This window comes from Symphalangus syndactylus, chromosome 6, assembly GCF_028878055.3.
Source record: "Symphalangus syndactylus isolate Jambi chromosome 6, NHGRI_mSymSyn1-v2.1_pri, whole genome shotgun sequence".
Lineage (NCBI taxonomy): Eukaryota > Metazoa > Chordata > Mammalia > Primates > Hylobatidae > Symphalangus > Symphalangus syndactylus.
Window position 1 is genome coordinate 117,650,687 of NC_072428.2, and position 26,537 is coordinate 117,677,223.

The 26,537-nt window shown below is 42.8% G+C and overlaps 2 protein-coding genes across 2 annotated transcripts in view; one reads left to right on the forward strand and one right to left on the reverse strand.

The window, feature by feature from the left end:
* The window catches only part of PAX4 (paired box 4), a 29,020-nt gene extending 25,998 nt beyond the window's left edge, over positions 1-3,022 (reverse strand). Inside the window, exon 1 of the mRNA XM_055281436.1 lies at positions 2,981-3,022. The gene's annotated coding sequence lies outside the window, so the exon portion shown is untranslated. The remainder of the gene's footprint in view (positions 1-2,980) is intronic.
* A 12,541-nt stretch (positions 3,023-15,563) lies between these two features.
* Positions 15,564-26,537, forward strand: part of SND1 (staphylococcal nuclease and tudor domain containing 1) — a 445,319-nt gene continuing 434,345 nt past the window's right edge. The window contains exon 1 of the mRNA XM_055283891.2: positions 15,564-15,920. Within this exon, the coding sequence (XP_055139866.1) occupies positions 15,843-15,920 (78 nt within the window). The 5' untranslated portion in view covers positions 15,564-15,842. The remainder of the gene's footprint in view (positions 15,921-26,537) is intronic.

Consider the following 26,537-nt stretch of genomic DNA (forward strand, 5'->3'; position numbering starts at 1 on the left):
CTGGGGAGATTGTAGTGAGTAGGCAACATAAGTATTTTAGACCTCTTCTGTAGAAGTTGGGTCCCAAATGACTTAGTCAAATTAGGCTGCTTGAAGAATACAGAGTTTGAATCTTCTAGTGCCTTAGGATTTTGATTTTATCATTTGATTTGTAATTAAGAACTTCTAAGCTCTAGGAGGAGGAGAATATTTGAGGGTCAGATGCTTTCTTTCTCTCCTGCCTCATTTTGGATTAGAATAGGACATAAATGGCTACAGTCCCAGAAGATGACTTAAGGGAGGACAAACAAAATGATCTTACAGTATCTCCTGGAATTATTGCCATTAATGTGAAAGGCAAAATAGTAAAGCTCCTAGAAGATATAAGAAAATATCTTTATGACCATATGCCAGATACATGTATTGTAAAATGCTCAACCCTGATTAGAAATCAGGGAAATACAGGCCAGGTGCAGAGGCTCATGCCTGTAATCCCAGCTGAGATTAATTTTGGGAGGCCGAGGCGGGCGGATCACTTGAGGTCAGGAGTTATAAAGAGCAGCCTGGACAATATAGTGAAACACCGTCTCTAGTAAAAATACAAAAAGTAGCCGGGTGTGATGGCACACGCCTGTAATCCCAGCTACTCAGGACGCTGAGGCATGAGAATCGCTTGAACCCAGGAAGGGGAGGTTGCAGTGAGCCAAGATCATGCCATTGCACTCCAGTGTGGGCGACAGAGCAAGACCCTGCCTCAGAAAAAAAAAGAAGAAAGAAAGAAAAGAAAAAAAAAAACGAAATCAGGGAAATGCAAATTAAGACCACAGTGAGATACTGCTATGCATCCACCAGAATGACTGAAATTTGAAAAGACTGACAATATCAAATGTTGGTGAGGATGCAGACCTAGAATTCTCATATATAAAAATACAAAATTAGCTGGGCGTGGTGGCACATGCCTGTAATCCCAGCTACTCAGGAGGCTGAGGCAGAATTGCTTGAACCTGGGAGGCGGAGGTGGTGAGCTGAGATCACACCATTGCACTCCAGCCTGGGCAACAAGAGCGAAGCTCCCTCAGAAAGAAAGAAAGAAAGAAAGAAAGGAAGGAAGGAAGGAAAGAAAGAGAGAAAGAAAGGAAGAAAGGAAGAAAGAAAGAAAGAAAGAAAGAAAGAAAGAAAGAAAGAAAGAAAGGAAGAAAGAGAAAGAGAAAGAGAAGAAAGGAGAAAGAAAGAAAACAATTCACTATGAACCCTAGAAACATTACCCAGCAAACCAACAGTACATTAAACTCTGCTGTGTCTCTAAAATTCTGTTAGGTTATTTCTAATGTACACATGTCCTATCACTGTGTTGTAATCGGTATGCAAAACTGTTTTGTGTCCTGGCTTTTTATATTGCACTTGATTTACATAAATATGACTTACATACATGTCATTTAAATAGTTACCTAGTATTTCATTCTGTTTATATACCATAAGTTTTCTTAGCTATTTTCATGTCTTTGGGGCTTTGAGTGGTTTCAAACTCTCAAGATCATCATCATATCACTAACCTTATTAAGAACTCCCTAGATCCCAGGCACTCTAAGTAGAACTTTTCATTCATTATTTCACTCATATTGGAGACCAACCCTGTGAGCCAGGCACTATTTTTATTCCCATTTTACAGATGAGGAAACTGAGATTTGGAGAGATGAAGTAACCTGCAAGTTTCACAAAGAACTTTCACAAACAATTCTTACCCTGACAAACACATTCCATTGTCCTTACTCTCAACCCCTATGTCATAACACTTGCTTTGAACTCCTCTGTTCTTCCCTGGTAATTTTGTTTTTTCCCTTAGAGTTCCCAAAGTGGAATTGCCAGGTCAAAAGACTTGAACAATTTTTGAAGGCTCTTATGCATATTCCAGTTTCTTCTCCAGCTACTCTGAACCAGTTCGCAATGACATCAGGAAGGTTTATGTGAAGACTCAGAGTCATGTCAAGTGTAGGAAACCCAACTTTAGGGTCTCTCTGTACAACTTCCCTCACTAAGATGGTGTGCGCTGGTGAATGCCTAAATATTACCCTCTTCATTTGACCCTCTTAGAATGTTTTAAAAGATCTTGTTTTCCCTTTATTACATGTTTTGTTTGACTGTCAGTACCTAGTAAGAGAGAATTAGATATTTTGGCCCTTTTATTTATTTATTTTTTGAGATAGAGTCTCACTCTGTTGCCCAGGCTGGAGTGCAGTAGCATGGCTCACTGCAACCTCTGCCTCCCGGGTTTAAGCAATGCTCCTGCCCCAGTCTCCTGGGTAGCTGGGATTACAGGCATGTGCCACCACACCCAGCTAGTTTTTGTATTTTTAGTAGAGAGGGGATTTCACTCTGTTGGCCAGGCTGGTCTCGAACTCCTGAACTCAGATGATCTGCCCACTTGGCCTCCCAAAGTGCTGGGATTACAGGCTTGAGCCACTGTACCTGGCCTTGATCCTTTTATTTTTAAGCAGAGTTTTTGCTTTTATAGTGATTTCTGTTTCTTACCACAGAATCTTTCACTGAATCACAATTCAGCAAATTCCTATAGGTTTTATGTGAACTTTTGTAAGAAATAGCCACATTTCTGCACCTCTTACTAACCTCTGTTAAAAAACATTGCCTATTGGAGCTATCATCTCACCCCAGTTAAAATGGCTTTTATCCAAAAGACAGGCAATAACAAATGCTGGCAAAGATGTGAAGAAAATGGAACCTGTACACACTGTTGATGGGAATATAAATTAGTACAACCACCGTGGAGGACAGTGGTTGTACTAATTAAAAATAGGCTAATTAAAAGTTAAAAACAGGCTGAGTATGGTGGCCCATGCCTGCAATCCCAGCACTTTGGGAGGCTGAGAGAGGAGGTTCATTTCTGAGTCCAGGAGTTTGAGACCAGCTTGGGCAACACAGTGAGACCTCATCTCTACAAAATAAAAATTAAGTTAAAAAATTAGTTGATTGTGGTGGCACATACCTGTAGTCCTAGCTACTGGGGAGGCTAAGGCAGGAGGATCACTTGAGCCCAAGAGTTCTAGGCTGCAGTGAGCCATGGTTGTTCCACTGCACTCCAGCGTGGGTGACAGAGCAAGACCCTGTATCAGTAACAACAACAACAAAAATTAAAATAGAGCTACCATATGATCCAGCAATCTTGCTGCTAGATATATACCCAAAATAAAGGAAATCAGTCTATGAAAGAGATATATGCACTCTCATGTTTACTGCAGCACTATTCACAATAGCCAAGACTTGGAAGCAACCTAAGTGTCCATCAATAGATGAATGGATAAAGAAACTGTGGTACATATACACAGTGGAGTACTGTTCAGCCATAAAAAAGAATGAGAACCTGTCATTTGCAACAACATGGATGGAGCTGGAGGACATTATGTTAAGTAAAATAAGCCAGGCACAGAAAGACAAATTTCACGTTTTCACTTAATTGCGAGAGCTAAAAATTGAACTCCCAGAGATAGAATGATGGTTATCAGAGGCTGGGAACGGTAGTGGCATGAGGGATTGGAGGAGGTGGGGATGGTTAAGGGTACAAAAATATAGTTAGATAGAATGAATAGGAGCTAGTATTTGATAGCACAACAGGGTGACTACAGTAAACAAGAATTTATTGTACATTTAAAAACAACTAATTATAATTGGAATGTTTGCAAAACAAAGAAATGATCAATGTTTGAAGTGATGGATACCGCATTTACCCTGATGTGATTACTATACTTGTATGCCTCCATCAAAGTATCATACATACCCCATAAATACATTCACCTATTATGTACCCATGAAAATTAAAATTTGAGAAAAAACCAAAAAACATTGCCCATTATAGTACTCATTGTTCTTTAAATAAACAGTCATGTAATGAAAGTCTTCTGGAATTCAGTGTCAAGGGAAATGTTTGTCTCTTCCCATTAAATAATATGCTTACTTTGATCAGACAGTGAGAATTATATAACCTTAATGTGTCTTCTTTGTTTTTGCCTTGGTTACAAGTACTTCTAATTCAAATTTGAAGTTTAACCATTATAATGATCTCATCCTGAGTTTCTGATATTAGAATGTGAGCTCCCAGAATGCAGAGATTTTGTCCATTTTTGTTCCCTGTTCTAGGGACAGAGCTCCAGGCAGAGGGAAACAGCTCAAAGGCTCTGTATTGAGATCTTAAAAAAAAAAAAGTAGGCCGGGCGTGGTGGCTCACGCCTGCAATCCCAGAACTTTGGGAGGCAGAGGTAGGAGGATCACAAGGTCAGCAGTTCGAGACCAGCCTGGCCAATATGGTGAAACCCTATCTCTACTAAAAATACAAAAATTAGCCAAGAGTGGTGGCGGGCCCCTGTAGTCCCAGCTGCTTGGGAGGTTGAGGCAGGAGAATCGTTTGAACTGGGGAGGCGGAGGTTGCAGTGAGCCGAGATCGTGCCACTGCACTCCAGCCTGGGCAACAGAGCAAGACTCTTTCTCAAAAAAAAAAAAAAAAAAGAAAAAAGTAAAAGGCCGGGCGTGGTGGCTCACACCTGTAATCCTAGCACTTTGGGAGCCCGAGGCAGGCAGATTGCCTGAGCTCAAGAGTTCAAGACCAGCCTGGGCAACACAGTGAAACCCTGTCTCTATTAAAATACAAAAAAATTAGCCAGGCATGGCGGCGAGTGCCTGTAGTCCCAGCTACTCAGCAGGCTGAGACAGGAGAATTGCTTGAACCCAGGAGGCAGAGGTTGTAGTGAGCTGAGATCATGTCACTGCACTCCAGCCTGGGCGACAGAGGGAGACTCCATCAAAAAAAAAAAAAAAAAAAGAAAGAAAGAAAGAAAGAAAGAAAGAAAGAAAGAAAGAAAGAAAGAAAGAAAGAAAGAAAATGTAAACATTACATAACTCATTGGTAGTTTAGCCTGTTTCAATTGCTCATAAAGCAACATCTTATCCTCTGAAGCACTCTTAAGAGAGCAAACTCTATTAACTGCTGTCCACTGAACAACAGAGTATGGTATAAATAGCAAATATACTTTGATATTTCACAAAATCATTTTATATTGGAATTTATGCCACTCTCAAAAGCACGAAACAAAGACTTGGAGTAAAGAGGAAAGAGATGATTTTCCACTTTTTGGTATCTGTGGTATTTGTGTGGAATGTGGCTGAAATAGATCATTATTCTACCTGAAATAGTTATCCTCCAGGAGAATTAATATGGAGGAGAGCCAGAAAAAGGCACCTGAAAAAAATGCAAGGACCATCCTGAAATCCGCCCTGAGTTGACTGTGCCCTTTCAACTGCTGCCTGAACCCTGTCCCTATCCTCTGACTCCCAGCAATGACAAATCTGTCTTCTTGGTGGTAGCTCCACCCTCAGCATTCCAGTTACCCTGTCTCTATTCACAGGCCCTGGGGCCCATTCTCTCATTTCTGGGCTTGCCCCTGCACTCCTGACCCTTACCATTCATCCAGATCCTGACCTCTTTCTTTGCTTCATCTTCATTGCTCTGGTCCCTAAGCTCTGACAGCTGACAGCAGTTGTCCTAGTGGTGACCATGCCCACCCAGTCCAGAGGTCTGGCTTCGGTCTGGATCCACTACTGGATTCCAGGGCCTGCCTTCCCTGGAAAGGGCTTCATCTTCAGTCTTGGGGTCACTGACTCTACAGAAATTCATCCTGTCTTCTGATTCCCAAGTCCTTCCACTTTATTTAGAAGATTGAGAACATCTAATGCGACTATCTCAACATCTATCTTCTCCTCCTTAAAATGTTTCTGCATCATTACATGACCTCTTCGTTTGCTCTTGACTTTATTTCATTTATTTATTTTTTTTGAGATGAAGTTTTGCTCTTGTTACCCAGGCTGGAGTGCAACGGCTTGATCTCGGCTCACTGCAACCTCCGCCTCCGGGGTTCAAGCGATTCTCCTGCCTCAGCCTCCCGAGTAGCTGGGATTACAGGCATGCTCCACCATGCCCAGCTAATTTTGTATTTTTAGTAGAGACGGGGTTTCTCCGTTGGTCAGGCTGGTCTCGAACTGCTGACCTCAGGTGATCCGCCTGCCTCAGCCTCCCAAAGTGCTGGGATTACAGGTGTGAGCCACCGCACCTGGCCTGCTCTTGACTTTAAATGAGAACTGTTTTGCTATTAGAACTCCTGTTAGTAGATGGGAGAGCTGCCACCAGCCTCAGTCTTTGGATGATTATGTGAGGAAAGTCACCATCCTGGGCTGTTGTGTAAGAAAGAAATACACCTTTGTATTATTTAGGTCACTGAATAATTGTCAGTTCTTTTGTTCCCACAGCCGGCCTCCCTTATCTAATATACAGGAGCAGGCTATAGTTAAGGTATGTGTGGGTACAGGAAGAAGTGCAGACACATTCTATTGTTGGCAGAAGTTAAATAATATTTATGATTCCATGAACTATACTATGTTGGGATCCGTCCAATGATAGTAACCCCCACTAAGATCCTTAACTTTCACCCTAACTGTACCTGACACTCTTAGGTTCAATTTCCAGAAATCACAAAGGATATAAAACAGATATAAGGAATGCAAAGAGAAGGTAAATAAGTCATCTCAGACATTCAAACAGACTGAATACTTCAATTTAGTGCAAAATACACTTATTGAGTGCTTATTCTTTACAAGGCAGTGCCAGGCCTATGGAAAACACAAAAGTTAACAAGATTCATAGGAACTTATTGCCAAAAAGTTTACTGGTCAGTTCAACTGTTACACAAATAACTATGACACGAGGAGAGTGCAGTGCACACCACCAGAAGGGCATTATCTAAAACGTCTGGGGATAAAAGGGAAGGAAGAGTCACTTCTGATTGGGGGCCTCTCAGATAACTTTATGGGGAAAGCTGTGTCTGAACTGAGCTGTAGAACGGCATTCCAAGTGGAGGGAATTTGGAGTAGGCAAAAAAACAGGGACGGAAAGCTCTAGGTGTATTTGGGGTGAGATTTTTAGTGTGGCTATTGCTGCTGGAGCCACACTAAGCAAGAGAGGGCAATGTACACAGGGTTATGTCCTTCCGTGGACAGGAGGCCTTCCTGCAGGCACAAGATAGCAGAGAAGTGGAGGAAGCTGGTGGTCCCGGGTCTACACGTTCCCTGAGGCAAGCCTTTAGTACTGGGAGCCCTGGACCAGAGACAGCAACCATGAAACACAGGCTTACTGCTTTTGGCTTTTTGGGTCTGGAGAGAATGAGAGGCCAGGATTCTGCCTTGAAAGAGAGAATGGAGGCCAGATGCGGTGGCTCACGCCTGTAATCCCAGCACTTTGAGAGGCTGAGGTGGGCAGATCATGAGTTCAAGATATCGAGACCATCCCAGCCAACATGGTGAAACCGTGTCTCTACTAAAAATACAAAAATTAGCTGGGCATGGTGGCATGCGCCTGTAGTCCCAGCTACTCGGGAGGCTGAGGCAGGAGAATTGCTTGAACCTGGGAGGTGGAGGTTGCAGCGAGCCAAGATCATGCCACTGCACTCCAGCCTGGTGACAAACAGAGAAAGACTCCATCTCAAAAAAAAAAAAAAAGAAAGAGAGAGAGAGAGAATGGAGCTTGGGAATAGGCCAGAGTTCTAGAAAGGCAGAATTGGCCAGAAGAAAAGAAGAGGCCCAAGGTTCAGGCCATCCTAATACCCATTTCTGATTCCCTCTCTCTTGTCAATCAGAGTGCAATTTTCAGCCGGGCACGGAGGCTCACACCTGTAATCCCAGTACTTTGGGAGGCCAAAGCAGGCAGATCACCTGAGGTCAGTTTGAGACCAGCCTAGCCAACATGGCAAAACCCCGTCTCTACTAAAAATACAAAAATTAGTCAGGCATGGTGGCATGCGCCTGTAATCCCAGCTAATAGGGAGGCTGAGGCAGGAGAATTGTTTGCCTTCCCAGCCTCCCCTGCAGCAAGGAGAGGCCTTAGGCCTTAGGATAGGCACTTCTGGGAAAACTTGCTCTCCTGATAAAACTGAGCAGACGTTTCTGGCATTGGTCTTTTCCCTCTTCTTTTTGTTGCCTCCTTCTCCTCTTCCTCCTCTTTTTCCTTCTTGTTCCAGTGTCTGGAGCTGAAGCAGCTGTTTTGCAACTACAAAGGAAAAGCCAAGGAAATTGCTGAGATGCCTGCACTGAGATGGTTGAACTTTTAAACAAATACCTCCAGCTTCTTGATCTGTAAGAGAAAAATGTATAGTAGTGCTCGCTGTGATCTGCAGTTTTGCTTTCTGCAGTTTCAGTTACCCACAGTCAATTGTGGTTGAAAAACATTGAGATATTTTCAGAGAGTAAGAGAGAATCATTCATATAACATTTATTATAGTATATTGTATAATTGTTCTGTTTTCTTATTAGTTATTATTGTTAATCTCTTACTGTGCCTAATTTATAAATTAAACATACATAGGTATGTAAATATGCATAGGAAAAAACAATATATATTTGCAATTACTGCAGTACCATCTGCAGTTTCAGGCATCTGCTGGGGGTCTTGGAACATATACCTTTCGGATAAGGGGGGACTTCTGTATGTTTATGCCATGGTTAATCTAGTTTGCTGTTACTTGCTGAAACTTTAACTCTGAGTTTGCTGACTTTAGGACCGACTTCGGGATTCTGGGGAGAGAAAGGAATCTTCATAATATCTTGATCATCTCAGTTTACAGAGTCTCAGAACAACATGCTATACCTTATAATAAGAGTGGTACAATTGCATAAAGTTTTTTTATGCCTTTTTTCTTAGAAATTTGTGTAGCAAGCAAGGTTGGGAGTGATACAACGTGACAGTGGCCAAAGCCAACAGCTGCAGCAGGAGCGAATTAATATACAATTATCTAAGGCTACTGAGAACCCAGAGGCATTGATTAATGACATTTGGGAGAATAGAATGAAGTTTGGCCTTGCCATTAAATGACAACAGGACAGGGTACAAAGTTGATCCATTAACTAAAAGTTTTGTAATTGTTACCCGGTCATAGACTTACATAAATGAGGATTACACTTTCGTAAGTCCTTTACATTGAGTTATTATATAGATAGGGCAAATTGGGAAAAGCGCACTATTATCCTTATGTTGAAATAATTTTTTTTCTACTATGAGGTTTGAGAAATAATGTCTAAGCCTAAAGCATAGGATTTTTTTTCTTTTTTCTTAACAGTATGTGTGCATTCCACTTTTAATGTTACAAACTAAACTTTTTTGTTGTTTCTTAAAACTTTTTTTAAATGATGGGTTATGCTATTACTCATTTTAACCAAGTTTGGGCTACACAAAGGATACAGAAATATTTTTTAAACCTACATAGAAGATTATGGTAACAGATATGACAGCAATATTCAAATTTAATCACCTAATCTGATGCTATGCAATAGTCACTAGCCATATGTGTCACATTAATTAAAATTAAACAACATTAAAACTCTACTTCCTCAGTTGCACTAGCCACATTTCAAGGGCTCATTAGCTGGTGGCTACTGTGTTGGACAGAGCATATATATGACATTTTCGTCACTGCAGAAAGTTCTTTTAGATAGCACTAGTTTAGACAAGTTGGGTTTGTGAGGCTTTTCTCTTAAAAAAATATACAGTGTATCTTGACTCCATCCTTACTAGTTGTTGACCTAGAGTTGGTTGGTCACCTTTTCTAAGCACTAATGTCCTCCTTTGTGGAAAGAGATTGATTATATCTACTTCATAGGGTTGTTCTAAAAAAAAAAAAAAAAGGAGGAGGAGTGTGAAAGGACAAGCTGAAAAGTAGGTCAGGGCCACGTGGTGAGGGTGCTATGCTATGTGGGGTGGGGGGTAGTGGGGTGGGGGAGGCACTGCAATTTTAAGGAAGCAGTTGATGTGATTGAAAATTGTCTCTCTCTGTCATCCAGGCTGGAGTGCTGTGGCACAATCTCAGCTCATTGCAACCTCTGCCTCCCAGGTACAAGCGATTCTCCTGCCTCAGCCTCCCTAGTAGCTGGGATTACAGGCGCATGCCACCATGCCTGACTAATTTTTGTATTTTTAGTAGAGACGGGGTTTTGCCATGTTGGCTAGGCTGGTCTCAAACTGACCTCAGGTGATCTGCCTGCTTTGGCCTCCCAAAGTACTGGGATTACAGGTGTGAGCCTCCGTGCCTGGCTGAAAATTGCATTTTAGAAAGAACATCAGGTTAGCAGTATGGGGAATGGGTTGAAGCTGGAGGTGGGCTGGGAACAATGGAGGCAGAAAGTTATTCCACAGTGTTGAGTTTTCTCCTGTTTTCCCAAAGGAAACTTACTGGAGAGTTGAAAACTGTTTCTTTGCTCAGCTTCTGAATTCTACAGGTGCAGGCCCAGGATGACAGGAACATGCTTGGATATCTTGGAAGCAGGCTAGTCAAATAGCTCAGAGAAGACTATTTATGGTAGAAAGTTCTACGTTCAAATCTTGACTCCATCCTTATTAGCTGTTGACCTAGAGTTGGTTCATCACCTTTTCTAAGCACTAATGTCCTCCTTTGTGGAAAGAGATTGACTATATCTACTTCATAGGATTGTTTTAAGGGTTAAATTATGTAATGTAGGTAAAAGCATGTAGCACAGAGTCTGTTTAGTGCATATGTTTAGTGCTCAATATATTCAGGCCATTATTACTGAGAGGAACATATTTCCTAAATTTATTTTCAAGGAAGTTCAAGAAATAGGATGCTTTGTTTGTTTCAGTGAATCTTGTGCATCTTCAGACTACATTCTGTGTTTGTTCTCCATTGCACACAAAAAAGTCTTCTTTAAGGATTTCAAAGTCCCTTTCCTTCCTGTAAAGGCACAGGGGAAAGATCATGAGCTTTAGAGTCATAAGAGCTAGTGTCAAATCCCTTCTCTATTAGCATTCATTAAAAAATTAACGCATAGGTCTAGGCAATGTTCTAAGTCTTTAACATTTACTGATTCATATGATCCTGCAAACCAAAGCAACCCTATGAGGTAGGTCCTATTATCATTTTTATTCTACAGACAAGAAACCTAAGGCACAGAGATACTACACAACCTGGTCAAGGTATACAGTGTTGGGATGTGAACCATGCAGTCTGGTTCCAGGGCCTGTGTGTTTGAGTGTGCTGCTGTAGATCCAACAGATTTCCAAGATTGACTAAGGAATGAGAAAGAAGGAAGGGGGAGGAATCACAGATGACACAAAGGCTTTAGACTTGCAACTGGGTAGCTTCAGGTACCATTGTATGGGCTGAGACACATACTAAGGCAGAGCAGGTTTGGGAGGAAAGAGAATTAGTTCCTTGTGAGACATGTTGAATTTGAATTCTTCAGGTGATAGGCATGAGCAGATCTTTTTTTTTTTTTTTTTTTTTTGAGATGGAGTTTCGCTCTTGTTGCCCAGGCTAGAGTGCAATGGTGTGATCTCGGCTCACTGCAACCTCCACCTCCTGGGTTCAAGGGATTCTCCTGCAGCCAAGTAGCTGGGATTACAGGCATGCGCCACCACACCCGGCTAATTTTGTATTTTTAGTAGAGATGGGGTTTCTCCATGTTGGTCAGGCTGGTCTCGAACTCCTGACCTCAGGTGATCCCCCTGCTTTGGCCTCCCAAAGTGCTGGGATTACAGGTGTGAGTCACTGCGCCCAGCCCAGCCATGAGCAGATCTTTAGAGTATCGCTGGACAGATGGGTCTGGAGCTCAAGAGAGATTTTAACAGGAGTTGTATATATTTGGGAGTCATTGGTATGCAGTTATGGAAGTAGATACGATGTCTTAAGAATGTTTAGAATTAGAAAAGAAGATGCCTTCCGGAGAACCCTGAGGAACGTCAATACTAAGGGGCAGGCAAAGGAGTCATCACAATGGAGATGAGAAGGAGCAGCTAGGAGATGGGAGGGATACACAGGTATAGTATCTCAGTAGAAAGGCATTTCAAGGGGCAAACAGTGTCAAATGCTATGGAGACCTCAGCAAATTGAGGTCTGAAAAGTGTCCACTGAATGTAGTAACAAGGAGGTCATCGGTGACCTTGGAGAGAACTGTTTTGGTAAATTGGTAAGGGCAATAGTCAGAATGCGGAGGGCTGAGGATTGAATATGGTGTGATGAAGTGAAGGCAACAAAGAGAATTTTAGCAAGAATATTTGCCGTGAAGGGAGGAGAGATATATGGAGATGGATGTGGAATGAAGGAAAAATTTATTTAATTAATTGACTTTTACAAAGAAGAAATTTGAGAATACTTAAATGCTAATGAGGCTGGTCTGAAGGTAGTGTTATATCAACTGATTGTTCACTGTCAGTTATAGATTGAACTCCTGTTCTACTCTTTTTTAAGATTAAAAAAAATTTTTTTTAATGCTAATGAGGAGAACCTAGGATAAACTGAGAAGCTGTAAAAACCGGAGAAGGAATGATTGGAAATGTGGAGGGGGCAGATCAAGAACTAAGACGAAGAGTTTAGCCTGAAGAGTAGGAGGGAGTTTTTTCTTTGTAATGTGAGACAAAGTTGCAAATGTAAGAAGCCATGTTTCCTCATTTCTGCTTCTCAGCAGAATTTCACAAAGCCCCTGACTGTGACAATGACACACCGCTATCCTGAAAGATGCTCTGAAGACAAAACAGGATAAAGCACACGGCCCCCAATGTCTCTTGCCTGAGTCAATATAGTCCATAAAAGATAAACGACCTTAGTCCTTGCCTTTCCCTGCACATAAGATAACATCTGACAGAGTTAGCGGTTCTGCTTCTACCATGTATAACCAAATGTACTTTAGAGATCTATAACCAGATGTACTCTTAACACCCAAGCTTTGATGTGATTTTGCATGTACTGAACCTCTACCTCCTATATATAAGCAATGAGCTGGAACACTGTGCAGCAGCAGTCTGGCAACTGCTCCTGGGCTATATGTAGTCCTTGGGCCTCAGTAAGACTTCTGGATAAAACTAATTCTTTAAAAGCTTGATTTTTTTTTTCCTTTAGTTGACAGGAACAAGGGAGAAGAGAGGAATGAGAAGGAAGATAAGATTTTAGATTCAGTGGTGGGAAATTGAGGGAGTTCTTGGTCTCCCAAGTAGGAGGCCTTATCATTTTCAGAGTATGGGAGACAGCGGAGTCAGTTAAAACAAACTCAATAGAGTTCAAGGCTGAACTGACTGAATAAAGAGAAGAAATTCCAGACACCGTGTGAGGGCCCATTAAATTAATTCACTGTGGCACCAACCTGCAGAATTGAGTGTTTTCTCCAGGTAAGTGGTAGGTTTGAAGAAAGTAGAGAGCTATAGAGGGCCTAGAGTTGAGGTTTTGACAGGTGGGCCCAGTGAAAGACAATGGGAATTACAGATGAAGATATTGGTAGGAAAGGGGCTAAAATGATGGACAGTGCATGGAGTCCAGCCAAGGATCCAGGAGAAGGCAGAGGGGAGCTGGTAAAGCAAGGGTAGTGAGTTCAGGGACTTTAAATTCTAGTTAAAGCTTGTCCTCTGTTCTCTCTCGCTTGCTCTGATGGAAACCAGTTGTTATGTTGTGAGTTGCCCTATGGAGAGACCCATGTAGAAGGAAACTGAACCATTGAAAAACTGAGGCTCTTAGTCCAACATCTCGAGGAACTGAATTCTGTCAGCAACTATGAGTCAGCTTGGGAAGCAATCTACCTTCGGCCAGAGGCGGACCTTCAGATGAAACTACAGTCCCCTTCCCAACTCCCCTTGACACCTTGACTGCAGATTTATAAGAGAAGACCTGGAGGAAAAGGCAGGCACCCAGCCCAGATTCCTTACCCACAAAAACTGTGAGATAAATGCTTATTGTTTTCTTTAGTATTTAAGTTTTGGGGCAAATTCTTATGCAACTAATACAAGATACAAGATAATTAATGGAGTGAGAAGGGAGAGAGGACAGCAGTTATGATCAAAGACAAAGTGTTTGAGTTTACAATAGTATCTATGAAGTTATGGTGTTTTATCTGTCTTGGAGAACGTCCTAAATTGGTGCAGAGGTCAAGTTTACTGATGAGGTCAAGGAGCAAAGAGGCCAGGGTATGGGATAAGTCATGCTCATAGATATTGAAGTATTTCAGGATTATTGGCTGAAGACCGTGCACCAAGTGTTAACAGTTTCAATGAATGACAGGGTAGAAATAGGGGTACAGTAGATAAAAAGCCACGAGATGGAGAGGGGTATAATCTGATGGAACGAACTTCCACAGAGGTTTTTTTTTTTTTTGGAAAAGGGTGGCAAATTGGGGATCTAAGAAGGTGACCTCAAAACTTAACCCTGGGATATGTTTAGTGTGGGAGAATAAACTTACAATCTTTTAAGATAGCAGGGGGCCAGGCACTGTGGATAATGCATGTAATCCCAGCACTTTAGGAGGCCGAGGTAGGAGGATAGCTTGAGCCCAGGAGACCAGCCTGGGCAACAAAGTGAGATCTCAGCTCTACAAAAAAAAAAAAAAAAAAAAAAGAAAATTAGCTGGGCGTGGTGGCGCGGACCCGTGGTACCGCGGACCCGTGGTACCAGCTCCAGCAACACGGGAGACTGAGGCAGGAGGATCGCTTGAGCCGGGGAACGTCAAGGCTGCAGTGAGCCGTGATCGTGCCCCTGCACTCCAGCCTGAGCGACAGAGCGAGACTTTGTCTCAAAAAAGCCACAAAACCAAAGAAACAAAAAGAACTGCAGGGGAAGTACTGTCTTCAGTGTAGAGCCAGTTTTACGATTAAATGACATAACACATGCAAAGTCCTTGGTTCCACATAGTGGGCACTCAACGAATATTAGTTCTCACTAAACAGTCACTTAAATATTTGTAGGCCCTGGCTCTCCCGTTCCTTCCCCCACCTTTTTACTGGGGCTAGGGAAGGTATCCAGTGGCTGGAGGCGCTTCACACTGGGTCGGGGGAAAGCGTGAAGCGAGGCTTTTCCCTAACGTCACGGGAGCAGCTGGGAAGAGACCGAAGAACAAGGGTCACTCTCCCCTGTATACGTGGCATGTCCTTCCTCTAAGAGACATTTATTCCTCCCACCAACAAACATTAATGGAACGCCTCACAAGTGCTAGACCCCAGCGACACAAACAAGAGCGAGACACACTCTGACTGCAAGCAGGACGCGCGGCCGCGTGGCAGGTCAAAGCCCACATCGGTAGGAGGTTCCACAAAGCTCTGACTTTTCCAAGTTCTCTCCATACTTTTGGCCAACGTAAAATGTCAGAAGTCGAGTGGAGCGGGTACTGAGATTCCTCCAGGACTCTGCCTGCGTGGCTCCACCCTCCCAGGCCGCATTCCCGGGTACAGCGGCGCCCACCTAGGTGGGTATACAAGTGTGCGCCTCTGAGGCCAGCGGAGAGGGGCGTCATGGGCGGGGTCACGCGGGAGGGCGCGGCTGGCTCCGCCCCTGGGGCTCCCATGGCCCCCCGCGCCCCGCGGCCAGATGCTGACGTGTCCTTTCCTTCCCACTACACCTCCCGACATTACCTACTCCGGCTGCCCCGGAAGTCCCGCCCCATATTTAGCCCATCCTCGCAAATCAACTCTTTCAGCGCTTCCTGGAACTCGCCACCGTTTTGGGGACCAAGGGGCGGGGCTCCGCGAGCAGGGTGCCTATTGGCCTGAGGTCCGGCGGGCTCTGGGCGCTAATTGGCCGGAGGGCGGTAGCGCTCTGGCACGCTTGCGCGGCGAGTAGAACGTGTGGCGGCGGCGGAGATCGCGTCTCTTTCGCTCCGTGTCCCGCTGCTGCCCCTGTGAGCGCCGGGCGAGTCCGTCCCGTCCACCGTCGGCAGCTGGTAGCCAGCCTGCCCCTCGCCTCGACTCCCTTTCACCAACACCGACACCCACATTGACACCTCCAGTCCGGCCCGCCGCTCCACTCGTTGCCTTTGCATCTCCACACATGGCGTCCTCCGCGCAGAGCGGCGGCTCCTTCGGGGGACCCGCGGTCCCCACCGTGCAGCGGGGCATCGTCAAGATGGTGAGAACGGGCCCCGGACACCGACCCCTCTGCCTGCCTTCGGGCGGGAGTCAGGCATTGACTCCACCTCCCGCCAGCCTGCTCCGTGTCCCAGATCCCCTTTCCTCTGCCCCCTTCCTCACTTTTCGTCGATTCTCCGAATCCTCTCACTAGACGGAAGCAGACACGGAGTCCCCTTGTTCCCTGCCTCCCGGACACCTTGACATCAGGGGTCACAGTGATTTCCGAGGTTGCGGCATTCGGATCTCCTGTCTGTTACCAGGACAGATCGATTACTGATTGATTAACAGAGACAATTCATTGATATCTGTCCTCCCATCCCCCGTCTTTCTGTTCATTTTGACATATGCTGAGTATTTAGCAGTTTCTCGAGATCCTGACATCGGCTCTTCTCTACGAGTGCTTGGCCATCGTGAAACTTTTCTGTTCCCACAAACGCTGTTATTTGACTCCCAAGTTTTCTCACTCTGTGGCCCTCTTTTCCTCTCTTTCCCTCCACCTCTTGTGTCGACCTGAAAGCTCCTGATCTTTGTGTACTTTTGACTTCTAAAAGGTTAGGCCGGCAAGAATCTTAGTAATCATTATTGTTCTCCCGTCCCTTAAAGATAAGGAGATAGGCTTGAAGAAGGCAAGTGACTTGCTTAAGGTCACATGGTGGTTTGAGTTGGAGCCATAGCAAGAGCCCAAGTGTTCGGATTCCTGGTCTAGTGCTCATAGCACTGTAGATTCTGCCTGATTTTATATACCCTCAACTTTTTGAAAATTCTTAAATTTTGAATTTGAACCTGCAAAGTTTGTTTTTACAATTTACTCCTAGCTCCATGATAACTAGATAATATAAATTCAGTTTATCACCTGCCCCCAGTTGTCCTCCCCAAAACCCTCCCAAATCTTGGAACCTGACATTTCTTGGTTTTACCAATTTTCCGGTTTATGATGACTGTAAACTTTTAGATGTCGTTTCATACTGCAGTTCTGACATTTCTATCTGCAACAGCAAATATCCTTTGTGATACTTTCTCCCAAAGCTCCACAAGTTTTGCTGTTGCAGAAAGTTTTGAAAAATTCTATTTTAGGCCCGGTGCGGTGGCTCATGGTGGTAATCCCAGCACTTAGGAGGCCGAGGTGGGAGGATTGCTCGAGGCCAGGAGTTGGAGACCAGCCTGGGCAACATAGCAAGACCCAGTTTAAAAAAAATTCTATTTTATTATCCTGTTCGCTTTCACAAGATTAAAATGTTCTGCAGCTTATGTGTGTGTAAAGCTGATTTTAAGATCCCCTCACCAAATTCCCATGTGTTCATTTCTTAAGGTAATAGTCTGCCACCAGTCAAGATTCTTGGGATTTTCAATACTGCCTTTTCCTTTTGTTTATGTGTAATGGAGGGTCAGAACTGATCTGAAACTGAATGAGAAGAGAATTTCCAAGATCTGCATATATTTTTCCTCTGAAATACTGACCTGACCCATGAAAGGATTATCCTAAAGTGGCTCTTCTTTCGTTAGCTTTTTCATTTGCACTGATCTTCTCTTCACCATAAGAACAAAAACATCTCTTGGCTGTCCAGTGTTGGGTTTGGCAGTAAGAAGAGTGGATCTTTCTGAGATTTCTCCTTGCTGAGGGTTAAATTGTTCTTAAAGGTCTCTCTCATTTGTGGAATGGAAATAGAATGAGGCTGAACATAGTTTTGTTTCCGCCAATGCTGGAGGCTTTTAGGGCATCTGGATTCTGTGCGGTGACTGCCCACAAATTACCCCCATGGATACTGAATATCACCAATTACTTGTTTATTGTCATGTCTTGTGCTAATTCTGCTCATATTGTCTCATTTGTAATACCTAACAAGTAGATAACGATTATCAGCCACATTTTACAGTTGTGTAATTTGAGGTTTAGAAAGAATAGTTTACCCAAGGACAGGTACCTTATATTGGTAATAAGAGGCAGAGCTGAGACTTGAATCCAGGCCTGTCTGCCACGGCACATACTCTTCAATATCATGCATGATGTCTCTGACTCCAGGGTATTACTTTATAACATGGAGGGTGGGGCCAGTGATGCATAACCACAAATTGCAGGAAAGTGAAGCTGTCTATAATTGAGAAAAGATTAGATGTTACTCCTTGTCTTGTCTGGGAGCTGCTGTTATGGTAAATGACTTCATTTGGTGCTTATGATCTTCACATAGGAGTATGGTGTGGAAGATGATTGAGTCTGGGAAGTGGCATATACAATTCAGTGATTTGAGCCATCTGTACTGAGTACAGATTGCACTGCCTTCTCTGACCACACTACAGGGGATGGGTGAGTTACAGGCAGGGATTAGGGGAGGAAAGCTGAGTGAACTGCAGAGTGACAGGCAGATTTATGCCAGGCTTAGAAGCCTTGTCTGGAATGAAAAATTGACCACTGGCAAATTGCTCTGTGTGAAGCTCTTCTGCTAAGCAAAGTTGTATTTTCCTGTAGAGTAATAGTTTCCATTGGTACTAGGAACTGCTTTGCAAGAACTCTACAAAGGAAGATGGAGCTCTGTGACAGATGAAAGTGAGAAAGAAATGGTTTGATGAATAGGAAAACAGGAGACACTACTTTTCTGCCTTTTGGGAGAGAGGTAGAAATTGGAACACTGACCTATGCTTTTCATTGTGAACTCTGGATTTATCTGGACTCAGGCTGAGCTGAAGGTCTGAAATCGTCTAGGGTTGAAGTTTGCTGCTGTAAAGAGGAATAGTCCTTCCTCTTTTTTGGCAAAAGAAAGTGTTGTAGGGCCGTGAAAACCACGTTTCTTCTGGTTTCTGCTTTGCTATCCTATTAAGTCCTACATTATTTTGTTTAAGGTTGAAGAACTTGGGAATCCAGTTGTAAAACACTTTGACCAATTTTTGAAAAACGAGGGTGATGTTAACACCTGTGTCTGCTATTGAGAGTTGGGGTGAAGGGACAGAGTTGGTTCTGGAATATTTAAGGAGGAAGTGGACAGTAAGTTGATACAGATATTTTGGAGTTGTTCTGTTACAGAAAAAATCAGTAAGGATGATGGAAAAACTTAAGATGGATTTGTATTTTCTGAGTTGGGATGAGACTAGCAAGTATGTGGGTGGACAAAATATAACTCGGATAAATACATGTCTTCTATCAAATCAGATCTTATTTTCTTGAAACCCTGAAGGATTTAAAATCTGGGTTTCTTTGAATAATTTGCTTGATATTCTTTAACTGCAACAGAATATTGTCAGCAGATGTTAAGTAGATGAGGTTGGGAGAAGTGTTGGGGTACTTAGTATAAATTGAGTCACCCCCCTTAGCTTTGAGATGGCTCTTTTCTCTGGTTTTACTGACCTGGTTTACTCTCTGTTCTTTTCTCTTTGGGTATGTTCACATGTCTTGTCAAGCATTTGCAACAGCAGAATGAATCTTGAATTCTTGAATCTTCTGTGCTTATCGGAAGCAGCCATGGAGGCAGCATATCTTATCCTGCTTATGGTGTGGAAGGCTGAAGGGAGGACAGACAGTGCCAAATCCCAGTTCCCATTTCACTTTACCCTCCCCCCACCCACTTAATTGCCTCAGAAGGGGAAAGGAATGTCTCTGCCAGTCTTTTATTTTATACTAAGAACCATGATTCTCACTGAGTGACCAAAGCAAAAGGACACAAGAGAGGAAAGGGCCATAATTTTCTCCTTCAATGGGACTTATGCTGTCAGGTTGTTGTAAAGCAAGATGTAGACTTCTTGCTGGGTAGCTTAGTGGAGATTCCTTGAGTGTACAGCCTCTAGGAAATGCCACCTATAATTCAGTTCATTGTAGCTAAATGTTTCTTAGGTTTCTTTCTTTTCCTTTTTCTTTTCTTTTTTTTTTTTTTTTTTAAGATGGAGTCTTGCTTTGTCGCCCAGGCTGTAGTGCAGTGGCGCTATGTTGGCTCACTGCAACCTCCACCTCTTGGGTTCAAGTGATTCTCCTGCCTCAGCCTCCTGAGTAGCTGGGATTATAGGCACGTGTCAGCATGCCCAGCTAACTTTTGTATTTTTAGTAGAGTCATGGTTTCACCATGTTGGCTGGTCTTGAACTCCTGGCCTCAAGCTGTCTGCCTGCCTCGGCCTCCCAAAGTGCTGGGATTACAGGTGTAATCTTAGGTTTCTGAACTAAGAAGTGTGTGTCTTTGAAAAGTTCAGTGGGGACAGAGTAGTTTGTTGACCTGCTCTTTCTTACGTCTACTTATCTCATGCAGGAATGTTGTGGGAAGTCAGGGACCCCGAATGGAGAGACTGGCTATGTTGAAATATTGGGGGCGGGTTCCCCCAACAGGAAAAAACAAACAAAACCCACCTTTCCTAAGCTACTTAAAATACCCTTCTACTATTCCAAGGGATAAGGTAGCTGAATAACAATATTTAGAAGGGCCATTTGTAAAGAAGTAGATAGGCTAGGGTGGAAGGCTTTTCCCTGTGGTCTTAAAACGCCCATTTCCCAGCAGGTAAGCCTGGTAGCTTTTAATCAAGATTGTAAGTAAAGGAACACTAAGTTTTTACTGTATCTTAAAGGTTTTCTGTCAAAAGGAAGCATCCATCTGGCTCTAGTTACGTTAGCAGTGTAGTAACTAATGAAATAGAATCGTAAGCAATCATACTTCCTTTCTTTCTTGAACAAATATTTATTGATCATCTGCTATCTGTCAAGCTCTGTCTGGGCAATGGAGAAACAGAATTTAAAAAGTAGATCAAATTTCTGTCCTTATGGCTTATGGAGGAGTCAGACAATAAAGAAGTTAACAAGAAATAAGCATGATCATACAAGATAGTGATACCAGGTAAGGGACTGGGACAGAGTGGTTGGTAGTAAGGGAGAAGGTGGGTCCTTTGGATACTGTGTTTAGGAAACACTTCTCAGAAGATGGCATTTGTGCTGAGATCTGACGGACATCAAAAACTAACCATAAAGGAAGTGCGTTCCCGGCTGAGGAAACAGCAAATGCAAAGCCTCTGGGGTTTCCACCATTGATGATTTATTTTTTATTTATTTTTTTCAGTCAGGATTTTGCTTAGTTGCCAGGCTGGAATGCCGTGGCACAATCATGGCTCATTGCAGCCTTGAACTCCTGGGCTCAAGGGATCCTCCTGCCTCAGCCTCCTGAGTAGCTAGGACTACAGGTGCGTGCTACCACACCTGGCTAAACTTTTATTCTTTTTTGTAGAGATGGGGTCTTGCTATGTTGCCCAGGCTGGTCTCGAACTCCCAGACTCAAGTCACCTTCTCCACTCTGGCCTCCCAAAGTGCCGGGTTTATAGGCATGAGCCACTGCACTTGGCCTGTGATTTATTTAGTGTTTTTATAGTAGCTCTTCAGTTTCTTCACGTTCAGTATCCCATGTAAATAGTTTGGGTTTAACCTGAGTAATTATGTAATATATGTGTTTAAGAGTGATAAAAGGAAGAGAGGCAGTGGAGGTGGTAATTTTGCTGGTACCCTGGTGAGATGAACAGCTGACATTAAGTACACTGAATAAATATTAAGAATGGGAGGCTGGCACAGTGGCTCATGCCTGTAATCCCAGCACCGCAATCCCAGGCCGAAGCAGGCAGATCACCTGAGGTCAGGAGTTCGGGACTAGCCCAACCAACATGGTGAAACCCTGTCTCTACTAAAAATACAAAAAAAAGTAGCCAGGCATGGTGGTGCGTGCCTGTAGTCCCAGGTATTTCGGAGGCTGAGGCAGGAGAATCACTCGTACCTGGGAGGTGGAGGTTGCAGTGAACTGAGATCGAGCCATTGTCCTCCAGCCTGGGTGTTAGAGTGAGACTGTCTCAAAAAAAAAAAAAAAAAAAAAAAAAGAATGGGAGACTGATAAGAAAAAATACTTAGTCATATGCTTGTTTCTAATAGGATTAAGACTAAGATTTTCTGACTATCAGCTAGTCCTGTGTATTCCCAAGGTCACTATTTTTCTTCTAATGGAGGGAAAAACATGGATTTAAAAAGAAAATGCCAAAAGTAGGCTTTGTAAGAACTAAATAGCATCTAGAACTTGCCATTGTTTATAGTTCTCTTAGCATTTTGTTACTACCTGGAATTTACTGCTGCTCTGGCCTCTGGCAGTACTTTTTTGCCTAGCAAGCTTTAGTGAACTGTGTTAGTGAAAAGCAAAGTAGCATGCTTCAGGGATCGAAACTAATTATCAGGTAAGAACTCGCTTACGCATCCTGTGGCTCATTAACATGAGTGGGAACTTCTGAGGCCAGTGACTAGTGCTAGCAATAGTGGGCAAATGATTTGGTGAAGTCTATGCCCCAGTTTATTTGGAGGATGAAATTTGGGGAGCAAGTGAAAATTGTGATTTCTGTTTGTAGGTTTAGCAGAGAAAATTGGCCAGGTTTTTGAATTCAGGTAACAAGGTATCTAAGGCCTGTTGTCCACTCACTTCTCAGCATAGGCTAGCTATCCACCTGACAGGTGTAGTTCTAACAGGGGCATAGTAGATATCCTTTGGAGTCTAATCTTTGGATTTATTTCGTTTCTCCAAGAAGAGCATAGGTACATACTGTAGGAAGTTTTGTGCCTTATCAGGGAAAACAAATGTAATGAAGGAACTCAACTCTTACTGGGCTTATCTGGCTTTTCCTCTTATTTCTTGCTGGGAGATGGATACACAACCCAGTTTCTGTTGCTACTTCCTCTCTTGGGAGACTGACATATGCTTTTTGCTTTTACAGCAGAAATTTATGTGGAATCACAGGTTGTGAACATTCGATATAGATGGAAGGTTACGGGATTTCACTTACTTTCATTAGACTCAATATGATACATTAATGATCTTTTTCTTCACTCTAAGAAAAAAATGAACAGTGGTTTCAGTTGGCATTTTTTAAAAATTAGGAAGTTAAGCAACTTATGGGAAAAATAAAACTAATTAAAATTTTGATGTCATTTTCAGATGCCATTTTTCAAATGTGTAATCTATGATATAAACTGGTTTGGCACATTTTCTTCACTTATGTGTTTATCATGCGTGACTTAAGGTATCATCTCTATTCCTCAACAAATTTTGAGGCTCTTTGAGTTCTCAGTTCTGTTTATGTGGCAAGTAGTCTGCTTGGGATGGTCTTGTAGCACCAACCTCATGTATATCAAGAGGAATAAAGGAGATTTAAGGAATCTGTGCTTGAAGTTAATAATCTAATTTATTAACTTTGTCCCTGGAAAGCAGCATGGCAGAGAGAAGAGATCATTGGCCTAGAAGTCAGGGAACACAAGTTCTGGCCTGGGTGCTGCCATTTGGGTAATGTTGGGTAAGATATTCCACCTCAAACTCTCCTTTTCTCTATCATGAGGTTGCTGGATGCATTGTCTCTAAGCATTTTCCAGTCCCATAAGGCTGTAATTTTATAAGAAACCCTGTGTTACATTTCATTTAGGCATGCTGAAACAAAGTTGAGAAATCTCATACCTTAATGGCTTGACTTTGAATTGCTGTTTATCTTGCATAAAGGAGGTTTTCTGTTCCTATTCTTTTTTTTTGTTTTTTTTCTAATCTTTAGTCTGAGAAAGAAGATTAGTGGAAATATGGTTTTCCAGTGTGGAAGACCAGAGAGTTAGAATGAGACTAAATGATTGAATGGTGGAGTGGAGAGAGGGTAGATAGAAGTAAGGGGAGTTCTTGGTTTCCTTTCAGTAGCGTATCATGATAAACTAGTGGGAGTGTTGCTTGAGACCCAGAGGAACATGGTTCTGGTGGGTTTTATTCACCTAGTACTATCTCTACTTCAGAATACTGTGACATTTTCTTGGTGCAGCAGATCTTGACTTGAGAAGGGAAGGAGAGAGGAGGCAACTTAGGGAGCCTCTGGCTCATAGGGAGAGTCTATTCTTGCCCTGCTCTTTACTGGGAGACTGTGGTGGGAGTGTGGGGGCTAATAGGGTCCTGAGCTCTGTTCTTCTTGCTTGGAGCCAGGACTTTGGTTTTTGTTTAGTTTTTTTTTTTTCCACTTCCATTTTATGCACAGGTACAAGTTGAGTAGCCATTTTTCACTTCCATTTAATGCACAGGTACAAGTTGAGTAGCCCTTATCTGAAATGCTTGGACCAGAAGTGTTTCAGTTTTTGGAATATTTGCATTATTCTTAGGGCTTAGCTTCCTTCATCTGTAAATCTGATACTCAAAATCCTCCAATGAGCATTTCCTTTGAGCATTATGTTAGTGTTCAAAACATTTAAGATTTTGGATTTTTGGATTAGGGATGTTCCACCTGTATAGGAATTATTTTAATCTATTCTTGGCAGTTGCTCACACGGTTTCTTTACTTTTGAGTTTATTTTTTATGGTAAGCCTTCTTAAATCCTTTCTGGGAGTAGATTCAGAGTGAGAGAACGGAGCCCAGTGATTTCCTAAACAGGTCATCGCATCAGGACAGCCTAGAAGATGTTTCCCGGGCATTGAATTAGAAGCTCTGGGACTGGCCTGGAAAGGTCTATTTTCAAAAAAAGCCACTCCTAGGCTATTCTGAAAGAATCAGTTTGGGATTGATCTGGGGCTGGCATGTGAGATACACTGATCTTGTTTAACTCCTGTACTGTTTGTAGTTGAAGGGGCAGGACATAAATGATAAATGAAATGTATGTATGTGGGGGTGGGTGCACCAGAATTTTATGAGGGGAGGATAGTGGTTTCTCTCTCTTCGCATTTGTCTTGATGGTTCCCAGGGTGCTTTGTTTTTAATTTGTGGCTCAGTATTGGGCTGGGGTCCTCAGGGTCCACTTATAGTGACTCAGATCCTATTCCTAGGTCACAACTGACAGCTGAGAAGTTGTTTTAGATGCCTGATTTAGGCCATATGCTCATTTTAACACTCATCTGCGACTTTTCCTTCTGTTTGCATAGATTCCCAGGATCTTCCTGTAATTTGGCACCAATAACTTGGCACATTATTTCAATGGAAGTCTTTAGTGTCATTTACAAAACTAAGATTTTAAATTCCTCACTTTCTGTTCTTGCAATCCTGAGGAGCTTCATCCCTAGGCCTTTTGGATCTCTCCTGTTTCTTATTCATAGGCCCCATTCTTAACAACACTAAAACCCCAAATGATCTACTCAGTGGTCTTAGCCTTTATATTCCACTAGCTTGTCTAATATGGAAGTAAAAATAATTATCAGGTCTTATGAAGTCCTTATGATTAGGGGTCACATTTACAGTTCCCTTGATGGCCTTTTTTCATTTTGGTCAACAGTTTTCCAGTTTATCCTGGAATTCCTTTAAAGCGTTCAGGTGGATGTCATCCAGTATTAGTAATTGAATAATTGGTATTTCTATACTAAACCTGCTGTTAAAATTTCAAGCAGTAGAGAGGTATGAAGTCAAAAACAAAAATCCCTCGCTGGGCATGGTGGCCCACGCCTGTAATCTCAGCACTTTGGGAAGCCGAGGTGGGTAGATCAGTTGAGGTTAGGAGTTCGAGACCAGCCTGGCCAACATGGCAAAACCCCATCTCTACTAAAAATACAAAAATTAGCCGGGCATGGTGGTGTGTGCCTGTAATCCCAGTTACTCAGGAGGCTGAGGGATGAGAATCTCTTGAACCCAGGAGGTGGAAGTTGCAGTGAGCCAAGATCACACCACTGCACTGCAGCCTGGGCGGCAGAGGGAGACACAGTCTCAAAAAAAAAAAAAAAAAAAATTCTCTCTCTGCCCTCCTTGCCCCTCAGTTTTCTACCATTCACTCTCATCCTCCCAGCAAATGTCAACAGTATATTTGCTTCCAAAATGTTTCATGCAGATACATACCGTCTCCTTTTTAAAAGAAACTGAAATAGGGTCAATCTCTATGTGTCTGGCAATTGTCTTTTTTTAGTAAATTGTCATGACTATCTTTCTATGGTAGATCTAACTCATTCTTTTTTAATGGTTGAGCAGTATTCCACAGTTTGGATGTATATTATCTATTTTTCTGTTGATGTATGTTGTTTTTAGCTTTTCATAGTTCTAAGCACTATTGCACTGACTGAACTGTACATCTTTGTGCTCTGATGCTAGCATTTGTATAAGATTCTGAAAGTGCAGCCACTGGTACCTTTTTTGTAACCTTTTTTGTTTTTGGTGGTGGTTGGAGTGCTTTACTTGTACCTTACCTGTTTATTTCTTACAGGTGTCATGTTAGATAAAATTTAGGGTAAAATACTGCTTAATAGCTCATTACTCAATAGTTTTTTTATGTTTGGTGGTTTTATTTCCCCAATAAGACTATTCCTGAAAGCCACTTTGCCTTTCCTATGGAGCGCAGGGCCTAGCACCTGGGCCTTGGTAAATAATTACAGTTGTCCCTTGGTATTTGGTCCCAAGACTTCTCTGACCTCCCAATATCTGGAGATGCTCAAGTCCCTTGTATAAAATGGGATAGTATTTGCACATAACCCGTGCACAACCTCTTTTATCTTTTTTTTTTTTTTTTGAGACAGAATCTCTCTGTCACCCAGGCTAGAGTACAGTGGCACAATCATGGCTCACTGCAGCCTCAACCTCCCAGGCTTAGGTGATCCTCCCACCTCGGCCCCCTGAGTAGCTGGGACTACAGGTACATGCCACCACACCCGGCTAATAAATTTTTTGTGGAGATGGGGTCTCCCTATCT